The following is a 13182-nucleotide window of genomic DNA, read 5'->3' as shown; positions in this document are numbered from 1 at the left end:
TTTTTAACTGACGTGTAATGTCTGTGGCGACCTTTAGGGTAGGTGGTCTTGACCCGAAGGCTGTCAAAAATGTCAGCTGTCCTTTCTCAGATTCCGATTGTACATGATTACCAATTATAACGTTTTCTTTCATAATATAGTTTGTTATCAGTGTCGCAGTTTAATTTAATCCTAACCACCAAAACTGGTGACTCCGACGTGATTAATTGTTTGGTGGAAAGGATAAAATCATATCCGCATCGGTACACGAAAGTGACGCGAGTAAAGAGTTCCGCCATTGTGAGAGTGCCGATATAATAGTGCTTGTCTGATCTAGTAACCATCGAATCACATCATGCCTGATACACCACCACCAACAGGACCAAATCAACAAACGACGACAGTTGCAGCTATCGCACTACCTCCATTTTGGGGAAATACAACCGAGATTTGGTTCCACTTGGCCGAGGCAAATTTCGACTTAGCCAACCCTAAAATTACGAGAGAAGACTCGAAATTCCAACACCTGTTAAAAGTCCTCCCGCAGGAGATCGCGCAAGAAGTGTTTGATGTCATTAAAACCCCTGACCCGACACGACCATACACAAATTTAAAAGAAACAATAATAAACAGGACCTCATTGTCGGAAACTCAAAAACTGAAACAACTTTTGTCCGGACTGGAACTGGGCAGCAGAAAGCCATCTCAATTACTCAGGCATATGAGGAATTTGGTGGGTGATAGACAGTTCGTCAACGATGGTGTACTGCGCGAACTATTTCTGCAGCAGATGCCGTTGCAGTTACAACCAACTCTGGTATCTTTAACCCAATATGCCCTCGAACAAGTGGCAGACATCGCCGACAAGGTTTTGGAAACAACGCCGACCATCGTAACAACGGCAGCAACAGCAGCGCCATTTAACTGGCAGAAGCCAACGACAATGGCAGATGAGGGATATACAACACAACATACACCAATACAAAACTCGACAACCCACTATGACGTTCCACCCCGACACCCAGCCATGGCGCTATCTACCTCTCATGCAACCAACTGGGCAGCACCACCACATGTTTCGGGAAACGTAACTAACGAACTATTGCTCACCTTACTAAAAAAAATTGATACCTTAGAGACCCGAGTGCAGTCACTACAAGAAGACAGACGTACCCATTTTCGAAACAACTATCACAATAGACCAAGAAGCTCTAGCAGAGGACGAAAGAATACTAACATCTGTTTCTTCCATACTAAATTCGGCGACAACGCTAGGAAATGCCAACACCCGTGTTCATATCAAAAAAACGACCACAGAACGCAGGAGTAAACGCTACTTCTGCAACATACCCAAAGAACTTTAGGTTGTACGTGTGTGACCGTGTTTCAAAAATCAAATTCTTAGTTGACGCTGGGTCGGACATGAGTGTGCTTCCTGCTAAATTCAAAGACAATACAACAATCATAGGGCAACGATTCAAATTACAATCAGCCAGTGGTTCTAACATTACGGTTTATGGTGAAAAGACAATTACGCTAGATATCGGTTTAAGAAGAAAATTTCAATGGACGTTTATCATTGCCGACGTAACAGATCCTATAAATGGTGCAGATTTTCTCCAACACTTTCAGATCTTAGTCGACATCTACAACAAGAAGTTGATCGACACAAAGACATCTTTACAAGTTCAGTGCCCAGTAAGGAACGCTCCGCATACGGGCATCCGCGCCGTTTTCAGCAACAATCCACAATTCCAAGATTTATTGAAGGAATTCCCAAATGTTATAAAATTCTCCAGTGTCGTACAAGAGCCCAAGCATAACATTTTGCATCATATTGAAACGAAAGGCCCACCGGTTCATTTCAAACCAAGACGTTTGCCACCAGACAAACTAAAAATCGCTAAACAAGAGTTCCAAGAAATGTTAAAAAATGGTATAATTCGACCATCGTCATCACCTTGGGCAAGTCCACTTCACTTAGTGCCGAAGAAAAGCGGCTCGTGGCGACCCTGCGGTGATTTCCGCGCTCTGAACGCACAGACAATTCCAGATAGATATCCGATCCCACATATTCAAGACTTCAGCCATACGCTCAGAGGAACAACAATATTTTCATCTTTGGACCCTTGTTAAAGCATATCATCAAATTCCAGTTTATCAAGACGATATACCCAAAACTGCAATCATCACCCCATTTGGTTCATTCGAATTCCTGAGAACTCCATTTGGTCTTCGCAACGCAGCGCAATCTTTCCAAAGATTTATGGACCAAGTTTTACAAGGGCTAGATTTTGTCTATACTTACATCGACGACGTACTAATTGCCTCCAAATCAACAGAGGAACATGTCCAGCACATCAGAACGGTTTTGCAACGTTTCAATGAACACGGCATAATACTAAATCCGAATAAGTGTATTTTCGGCATGCCAGAGATTCAATTTCTTGGAGTAAAGTTTTCCGCAACGGGTATTGAACCATTACCAGAAAAAGTGAAGATCATCAGAGAAACACCTTTTCCTCAAACCTCCAAGCAGTTACAACGTTTTTTAGGTATGGTAAATTATTATAGAAGGTGGTTACCGAAAGCTGCAGAGACACAGAAGCCCTTGAACAGTCTGTTAAATGGATGCACCAGAAAAAACGTGAAAATCACACCGCGTGAAGATGCCATAACAGCATTTCAGAAATGTAAAGAAGATCTTGCCAACGCAGCAATCCTTTCGTACCCAAAACCACACTGCAAACTAAGCATCGCAACCGACGCCTCTGATAACAGCATTGGAGGAGTTCTTCAACAAACAGAAGAAAATGCATACAAACCAATTGCTTTTTACTCGAGAAAATTGTCAGCATCAGAGAGAAAATACAGTACATATGATAGAGAACTACTAGCAATTCACCAAACGATAGTTCATTTCCGTCATTTCCTCGAAGGCAGAACATTCACAATTTTTTCAGATCATAAGCCTTTAATTTTCGCGTTTAAAAAAAATCCAGATAAATGCACACCAAGACAAAGCAGACAACTCGATTACATCTCACAATTCTCAACAGACATACAACACATTAAAGGTGAAGAAAACTGTCCCGCTGATTACTTATCCCGAATTGAGTGCATCAACACCACTGACTTCGACACGAAACATTTAGCTACAGCACAACAGAACGACACAGAACTCGAGGAACTCAAACTAAATAGCAAATTCAACTTCAAAGAAACTACCACAGATCAGAAAGATATTTTAACATATGAGATAACTAACGGCAGAAGACTATATACCAAAGAGTTGCAGAAGAAATGTGTTCAATCTCACTCACAACAACGCGCATCCAGGTGTTAAAAACACAGTCAACTTGGTTAAGAAGAAGTTTTTCTGGCCAAATATGAAGTAAGACGCTGCAAATTGGACAAAAACTTGCCTTCAATGTCAAAAAGCGAAAATCAACAAACACACAAGAACACCAATCGGAACATTTAATACTCCTGATGCACGATTCACGCACATATAATGCATTCACGATCTTTTTAGACCGCGGCAAGTCATGGAAATCTAGTAACTTGGTTGGTAGTCAACCTTTGCGAGCTAAAGTTTCCTGAAAATGATTGACATTCGTTCTGTCGATTGGAGTTGTCACCTTTTTTTGGTTATGAATTGTGTCTGAAACCTTTCCTCTGTTGCCAGTTTGAACCGAACATTCAGAACTTGAGAATTTTATTGAATTTTTATCTAAAACTTTGAAATTATTTTTCAACAAATGCAATATTAATCAGAATGGAAGACATTACTGCTGGTACATTCCATTGGCAAAAAATTTACCATTCTCAAGAAGCACTTCTGCCAAGTCTTGATTCTAGTCATAAAACCTTAAAAAAGTTTATTTGATCGAATTAGCATTTGACCCAGGGTTTTATGTTATGGAATCTCACACTAAAACCAAACTTTGGCGAATTTCGTTAACTAAAAAGTGCCGCAATTTAGAATTTAAATTGTTTTTGTTTACATAATGTCTTGTGATCGTTCACTTCCTTATGTTTGTAACTCATAGACTTAATAATTTTGATAAGTGTTGTTCTTTCGGCATAAAATTCTAATTGTTGCCGCTTATCAGCCAAAAGTTTTCATCTTTGGTGTCCAGAACTTTGGAAACGGTTGCACACCGCACCTAAAAATATTTTGAAAACAAACGTCTACGGGACTTTGTACCTTACAAAGAAGATATTTGTAACACCTCAGATCATTTGTTCCAGTCTTAAATCAGGCCAATCTTTTCGAAACTGCAAGTAACACTTTTTAAAGGCAAATTTGGTTCGAAAACGAAATCACTTTAGGCATTTTATTGCAATATTTTGAAGATAATGCCTTTAAACTGTTACTTTCACGATTAAAAGGAAACACACGATTTTTCCGGTATCAGAAAAGTGGCAAACTAGCATGCATGAAAGACACATGTCAGATGTGACAGTAAAAAAACTACCTCTGTCAGTCATCGTAGCCAACAAAAAGAAAAAAAACATGGCCTACTCTGGTCTAAAAAGATCGTGAATGCATTATACACATTGATATCGTTGGACCACTATCACTATCCGACGATTTGACAAATGAAAACCACACAATGGCAGTTCTAAAAAAGAAACCTTTTATTACAACAAGAAACAGAACAAGGCACATGGTGTAACAGTTACATCAAATACTCGAACAAACCACCATTATTTTGGACACGCAGATGACCTCTTCTAACCAAACTTTAACATGAATTTTCAATCATTTCATGCGTGATGCCATCCACAGCTCCCTGAATGCGTTGTCTGAGCTCCGCTTCAGTATTTAGCGGCACTACATAAATAACATATTTGAAATGACCCCAGAGGAAGAAATCAGCGGCTTTCGTCGATAAGCCATTCGCAAAAATCTCTTCTGACCGATAATCCTAAGGGAATAAATGTTGAACTCTAGTACGGGTGCCTGTGATCAGTCGCGAGGATTCTTTGTACAGAAGATCTTCCGATGTCTAACTAGCGTTCCACAGTTAGGAGTCTTTGCGTGGGGTCTTCATCAACTACTTCCAAAGCGGCTTCTTCATTTTCAGCAGTTCTGGCTTGACTTGGTGTTTCACTAACGGCGGGCCAATTTGGTAATATCTGACCAGTCTGTCTAGCCCAAAAAATAACACAAAGAATCGTTTTGTTGTCCGGACCTGAAAAACGTTTTCGATGCGTTCTTGCTACTAAAGCCGAATTTCTGTCGCACTCTCCAAAAATAAGCCACATTTCAAGGCATTCTGTCGCCGAGTACATCTTGAGCCTTGTTAAGATATTTGTTAATACCAAACACCAACTAGGAAACCAGCAAGTGAGGGAAACCGAAAGAAACGCCGTTGACACACTCCACTTGGCTTTCCACTGTGTCAAGTCTCCTGCCGCCGTGTCACTTGTCATTCATCGCTCGTCAACCATCAGTGGTCTTCAACCCTCTAGTCAATCCCTAAAGTACGCTGAGCCGTTTCTGCACACTAAATTCAAAGAGTTAACTGATTTATTGAAGTCTGTCATTCTAACGTCAATTAAGTTTACAGTGGACCAGATTATTTATACAAAATTTATCATGTCTTTTCTCAGTTTGTGTTGGAATTGGAACTTTTTTTTCAGCAATTTACACATTCACAGCTTTTCCCGATATGCCCAGTTTATTTTTTCTACTTTCCATTGTAAATAAAATTAAAAAATGCCTTTGAAAGAAATTATTTTCGATTAGGGATTTTTGACAAGTTCGGGTGGTGACAAAAAATGTAATGACATTTGTCGAACAAAATTTCAATTCAAATAATGATTGACGTTTTCCGCTTAATTTTGCGAAATTTAATATTACAACGTTTGCCTTTCTTCTGGTTCATTATTTCCAAATCCACATTTTCATGATCATGATGATGATCATCATTGAGATTTTGATTCAACGTTCAAGTGTCGGCATAATAACATAGCCAACATAACCAAAAAAAAGTTACTGTTTTGCGTGCTATAATAAAAACAATTGTCTTTATTGTGAAACGCGTTTGCGAAATGAAAGTATTGTTAACGCAAAGTAGAAAATAGAATAGTATATTATGATACGAGTTTTATAATAAAGATTTTGTTGCACGCACGATTTTCATCATAAAGGAGTAAGTGCGACAAAATCCATTATAAACGAGGTATCATACGCTAGTTTTTCTACTTTGCCCTATTTTTAAAAGAAACAACGAAATCTAGGGAATTTGCGGCATCGGCAATGGCGTTGGCCATTGAAAAAAACAAGAAAGGCGGCTATGCAATAAATTCGAATTTGAACTGTCATTCTCATAAGTTTCGACTTTTCGAGAACAGTTTGTTGTAAACAAAATGAATTCGGATTCTGAAGAGTGTCAGTGCACGCTTCCCGAAGTACTGGCTTTGGCAGCAAGTTCAACAACAAATTTACTGCCTGAAAAATCTCGAGCGATTTATGAAAAAAATTCGCTGAATTTCAAAAATGGTGCCAGGAAAACTCGTGTGCTAACATAACAGAAAATGTGTTGTTGGCGAATGTTGAACTGCAAAGGAAAAAATATAAATCCTCGACTTTATGGTGCCTATATTCACAGTTAAGACCGTGCATAAGCATTTATAAGAATGTTGATATTGCAAAATATCATAAACTTCAAGCTCTTCTAAAACGGTGCTCAAACGGTTATGTTCCAAAGAAATCCAAGATCTTGGAGGAATTTGAAATTAATAAGTTTATTTCGGAAGCAGACGATAAAATATACATGGCAATGAAAGTAATTACATAATTATGAGTCAAACATGTAGTTTTTATGTATTTTAGGTAATTCTGATCATGGGTTACAGTGGGGCTTGTCGACGAGAAGAACTCACAAACATGTCTATAGATGATATTAAATATAATGCCGATTCTATTTTTGTGTCCATTCCCAAAACTAAAAATAATGTACAAGAGAATTTGCAATAACGGAAGAAAAATGGATCACTTTGATTAAAAACTATGCTGGTCTTCGGCCTACAAATACAACCCACAAACGATTCTTTTTGACATACAGGAATGGCCGATGTGTAAACAATCCTATTGGCATCAATACCATGGGCAAAGTGTCCAGAAAAATTGCCACTTTTCTTCGGCTACCAGAGCCTGAACTTTTCACCGGCCACTGTTTTCAAAGGTCAAGTGCCACCCAATTAGCCAACCGTGGTGGAGACTTGTTGACCTTAAAACGTCATGGGGGTTGGAAGTCTTCTGCCGTGGGAGAAGGATATGTTGAGGACACCTTAACAAAGAAAATTGAAGTTGCGGAAATGCTTACACCTCAGCATATGAACTTCCCAAGTTGTTCCAGCGTTTCGGAACCAAATTCCATTCACTATACAGGGTCCGGCAACACTTGTGTCCACCCCTAAAATCGTCTTTAATTTTAAAGATAAAATTTTGAAAATTTGCATACGCTTATAGTTGACAAGGCTCTAGAAGCTGACACCAAAATTTGTTTTGATATCACGGTTTCTTTGGCGTCGCGACGCCTAAAAAGTTTAATTTTTAGCGATTTTTGGGTTTTTTGAGGTAATATTAGCGAATTCAATTTTTTTTCAACATAACTGTAATACAAATATTTAAGTTTTTATTTTAAATCTACTTCAAATGATGTTTAAAATTTGCGAAAAAAAAGCTGTTTTATCAAGTTAGTTTTCAACATTTTGACGGTGCTGTGACAAACTACGTTTACACCAAAATTTCACAAGTTACTTCATTCGCTTTACAGTTGACGGCGACACCTATTTTTTTCAGGAATATTATGTGAATATAATAATAATGCTTATATAACTTCTTACTTGAAAGACTAAACTGACACGTTCAATGCTGGCAGAAGCAATGCTCGAATCTTTGAAAAATTCATCATAACAAGGACAAATTGCTCCACGTTCTCTTGCAGTTAGACGCGCTGAATTTCTCTCCATTTTTTTCACTTTTGTCAGACTAAAATTTTCTTAACATTATTTTAGGTTACACAAACTACATATGAATATATTTACCGTTTAGAAACACTTCCAACGCAAAGGTGTCTTGAAAAAGACAGTTTTTTCTCAATATTACAATGAATTAAACTAGAACCAACAAAATAATCAAAATTCAAAAGCAGTAGAAATCGTAAAAAAACGTAACTAAATTTGACATTTGACGAGGCACACATTACATAAACATTGGGCTAAATATAAATCTAAAAACACTAAATACGCTTATATTAGGAGATTCTGCCATTTTATCTCGTCAAACGTCATTTTGCAACTAAAATGGTCTATAAAATGGTGTCATTTTGTAACTGAAATTAGAAAATTAAATTTTTAAAAATAGTTTGTTTTGAAATTTTAGTTCTGAATTGTTGCCTCTTTTTTTGGGTCAACAGCTTCAGAAAAAGTAAATTTCATCACACATTCAACCACTGATGAATATTTATAATTTAACTCATCCTTCGAAAAATAGAACAGATCCTCCATAGTAAATACTCGTTATTTTGGTAATATGTATTGAAATTTTTTTTTAAATAATTTCTCTCGGAAGCCGAATCATTGTATATCGCTGACGGCTGTCAGGTTGCCAATACTAAGATTTGGTCATTTTTTTACTAAATGAATTATAGGATGGGCCGGAGCAACACTCATCTGTAGAATTTAATTTAAATCATATTTAAAAAAAAGTAAACAATTTAGCCGTTGAATCTTAATACAAATTTGTGGTTTTGTAGATTTTGAGTTCTTCTTTGCGAATTCAAGCCAGAAAACGGCAAAAATCAGCGAGAAATCGTCGTTTTGCATGGAAATATGCGGATTTCTCTAAAAAATTTGTTGATTTCGTGCCGATTCCTGCGGTTTTCTTGCAATTCAGCCGTTGAATCTTATAAAAAATGATGATTTTGTAGATTTCGACCGTTTTTTTTGCGAATTCGAGCCAGAAAACGGCGAAAATTAGCGAGAAATCGTCGTTTTGCATCGATATAAGCGGATTTATCTAAGAATTTTTATCTAAAAAATGAAGCCGATTTTCCTAAGAAGCTCTTCTTTGGAAGCTAAGGAATGCTTTCTCCAATTCGATGCTCAATGGCATTATCTATAGAATATTAACACGGCAATGTGCATGAGATTAGCCCTTCTTGCATAAAAGAAATCATTTTATATTATGAGATTGGCTTCTCAAAAAATCTGGAACTTTCAAAATATGGAATTTTTTAGTTTTGACTTTAAAGTAATAAAACAGCATTGTAATAATAGCAGTTTATTTTTGCTATAAAACAAAAATCTCAAAATTTTAGCCTTTCTTGCACTAATCCACAGAATTATTGATAGCGAATACAAAAATTACATTATTGTTTACTGGTTGTATTCAAAGCTTGCAGTGGCGGCTCCTCAGATGAGGCAACTGAGGCAGTGCTTCATATACAAAATACAAATTTTTCATACAAACTAATTTGTATTTTGATAAAATTTTTATTTGTTTTATATTTATGCAATATAAAATTATGTAATATGTTTTTTCTAAACTGTTTTAACAAGCAGTGTGTTTTTTCTATTTAAAACGATGCATGAATGCATTGAGGCATGCTTCTATACGTTCAAGAGAAGGATAAAACGTTGAATCTTTTCGTATTATTTCGGTTCTTCTCGGTATTTAGTCTAGTAAAGGAGTGATTAAGCAGTGAAGTTCGCGCATTTACATTGTTTCTTCTTTTCAAATTTGGATATTGTTTTCGCTAATTTTTGGTTTTTAGTTCGCTTAATTATTATTAATAAACGTCAACCTGCAGTGCAGGGCTTATCAACACCAGAGACTTCAACATCCACGTGTCTGATAATGTTAATTTTTGGTTGACAAAATTCGTTTAGGGAATTTAACGTACGAAAATAAATTGTTAATTGACAATTTTTACAGAGAGGTGGTAAGGGAAAACCAAATCGTAGTTTTAAGAAAAATATTTAAAAAAGTTATTTAGTTCGTCCTATGTTTTGTTCGGAATTAGTAGCGGTGAAAAGAGCAGAACTGGATTTTTGGACTTCAAAAAATTGTTTCGTGGCTTAGGACTGCACCACAAAAGCGCCCTACTTATAACGATAAATTTTATTTGGTTTTAATGCTCTAGCAAAAATCCACGCAATATTCCAATAAATTTTGTTCTTGTAGAGTTTTTCTGTGTTTTTGTGTTTTTGTTATTTTGCTTACTTATATAATATGTAATTTATTAAGTTTAGATTTCTTATTTCCTGAAAAATAATTTATTTTTGGTTTTCTCGCTTTTGGAAGATACAGTTTGCGACACGGAATTTTAAACGACTCATTCAATTTTCGCACACTCTAAAACAGTCTTTACTCACTCATAACTTTTAATTTTTGGCAAATTTATCAAAGTGACATTATTGATAAGACGGCCAAATTTTTCTCAATTCACATTGAAGCAATTGCGGCTTAAATCTTGCTTTGTTGATTAGAGACTGCCGGCAGGCTTTCAATTCCTTAGGGAGAAAATTAGGGGAAAATCGAATGTATAGTTTGTACAGTGAGACATTGAATGACCGAAAAGTCACTAAATTTACGCGCGAAATTTAAAATAACAAAATGAGTCCACTTAATGTTAGCCCTGTCAACTCAATTCGCGTAGGAATTTAGTGTTTTTAGTGTATTTTGTAGCATAATTTGCTGCCAACCTATATGTCAACTGTCAAAATCTCCCAATCTCTCACCGGATATAAAGTGCAACTCATTCTGCTCAGTCGACTCTCCTGTGTAAATTTTCGAAAATTTTTGAGTGTAAAGCAGGCTTTCAATTCCTTAGGGAGAAAATTAGGGGAAAATCGAATGTATAGTTTGTACAGTGAGATATTGAATGACCGAAAAGTCACTAAATTTACGCGCGAAATTTAAAATAACAAAATGAGTCCACTTAATGTCAGCCCTGTCAACTCAATTCGCGTAGAAATTTAGTGTTTTTAAGTGTATTTTGTAGCATAATTTGCTGCCAACCTATATGTCAACTGTCAAAATCTCCCAATCTCTCACCGGATATAAAGTGCAACTCATTCTGCTCAGTCGACTCTCCTGTGTAAATTTTCGAAAATTTTTGGGTGTAAAGCAGGCTTTCAATTGCTTAGGGAGAAAATTAGGGGAAAATCGAATGTATAGTTTGTACAGTGAGACATTGAATGACCGAAAAGTCACTAAATTTACGCGCGAAATTTAAAATAACAAAATGAGCCCACTTAATGTCGACCCTGTCAACTCAATTCGCATAGAAATTTAGTGTTTTTAGTGTATTTTGTAGCATAATTTGCTGCCAACCTATATGTCAACTGTCAAAATCTCCCAATCTCTCACCGGATATAAAGTGCAACTCATTCTGCTCAGTCGACTCTCCCGTGTAAATTTTCGAAAATTTTTGGGTGTAAAGCAGGCTTTCAATTGCTTAGGGAGAAAATTAGGGGAAAATCGAATGTATAGTTTGTACAGTGAGACATTGAATGACCGAAAAGTCACTAAATTTACGCGCGAAATTTAAAATAACAAAATGAGCCCACTTAATGTCGACCCTGTCAACTCAATTCGCATAGAAATTTAGTGTTTTTAGTGTATTTTGTAGCATAATTTGCTGCCAACCTATATGTCAACTGTCAAAATCTCCCAATCTCTCACCGGATATAAAGTGCAACTCATTCTGCTCAGTCGACTCTCCCGTGTAAATTTTCGAAAATTTTTGGGTGTAAAGCAGGCTTTCAATTGCTTAGGGAGAAAATTAGGGGAAAATCGAATGTATAGTTTGTACAGTGAGACATTGAATGACCGAAAAGTCACTAAATTTACGCGCGAAATTTAAAATAACAAAATGAGTCCACTTAATGTCAGCCCTGTCAACTCAATTCGCGTAGAAATTTAGTGTTTTTAAGTGTATTTTGTAGCATAATTTGCTGCCAACCTATATGTCAACTGTCAAAATCTCCCAATCTCTCATCGGATATAAAGTGCAACTCATTCTGCTCAGTCGACTCTCCTGTGTAAATTTTCGAAAATTTTTGGGTGTAAAGCAGGCTTTCAATTGCTTAGGGAGAAAATTAGGGGAAAATCGAATGTATAGTTTGTACAGTGAGACATTGAATGACCGAAAAGTCACTAAATTTACGCGCGAAATTTAAAATAACAAAATGAGCCCACTTAATGTCGACCCTGTCAACTCAATTCGCATAGAAATTTAGTGTTTTTAGTGTATTTTGTAGCATAATTTGCTGCCAACCTATATGTCAACTGTCAAAATCTCCCAATCTCTCACCGGATATAAAGTGCAACTCATTCTGCTCAGTCGACTCTCCCGTGTAAATTTTCGAAAATTTTTGGGTGTAAAGCAGGCTTTCAATTGCTTAGGGAGAAAATTAGGGGAAAATCGAATGTATAGTTTGTACAGTGAGACATTGAATGACCGAAAAGTCACTAAATTTACGCGCGAAATTTAAAATAACAAAATGAGCCCACTTAATGTCGACCCTGTCAACTCAATTCGCATAGAAATTTAGTGTTTTTAGTGTATTTTGTAGCATAATTTGCTGCCAACCTATATGTCAACTGTCAAAATCTCCCAATCTCTCACCGGATATAAAGTGCAACTCATTCTGCTCAGTCGACTCTCCCGTGTAAATTTTCGAAAATTTTTGGGTGTAAAGCAGGCTTTCAATTGCTTAGGGAGAAAATTAGGGGAAAATCGAATGTATAGTTTGTACAGTGAGACATTGAATGACCGAAAAGTCACTAAATTTACGCGCGAAATTTAAAATAACAAAATGAGTCCACTTAATGTCAGCCCTGTCAACTCAATTCGCGTAGAAATTTAGTGTTTTTAAGTGTATTTTGTAGCATAATTTGCTGCCAACCTATATGTCAACTGTCAAAATCTCCCAATCTCTCACCGGATATAAAGTGCAACTCATTCTGCTCAGTCGACTCTCCTGTGTAAATTTTCGAAAATTTTTGGGTGTAAAGCAGGCTTTCAATTGCTTAGGGAGAAAATTAGGGGAAAATCGAATGTATAGTTTGTACAGTGAGACATTGAATGACCGAAAAGTCACTAAATTTTCGCGCGAAACTTAAAATAACAAAATGAGCCCACTTACTGTCGACCCTGTCAACTCAATTCGCGTAGG

General features: G+C 36.6%; 1 protein-coding gene across 1 annotated transcript; it reads left to right on the top strand.

Annotated features, from left to right (window-relative positions):
• Window positions 1-334: 334 nt before the first annotated feature.
• Window positions 335-2115, top strand: LOC148167700 (uncharacterized). Its single transcript, XM_088046093.1, has 3 exons — window positions 335-1066; window positions 1116-1305; window positions 1385-2115. Exons 1-3 carry the CDS (start codon window positions 335-337, stop codon window positions 2113-2115), a joined length of 1653 nt encoding a protein of 550 aa, XP_087902219.1.
• Window positions 2116-13182: the final 11067 nt, after the last annotated feature.

This window comes from Gnatocerus cornutus, chromosome 9, assembly GCF_029298725.1.
Source record: "Gnatocerus cornutus isolate USDA-ARS CGAHR chromosome 9, icGnaCorn1.1, whole genome shotgun sequence".
NCBI lineage: Eukaryota > Metazoa > Arthropoda > Insecta > Coleoptera > Tenebrionidae > Gnatocerus > Gnatocerus cornutus.
Note: the sequence above shows the minus strand (reverse complement) of the source record. Positions and strands in the feature narration are given on the sequence as shown.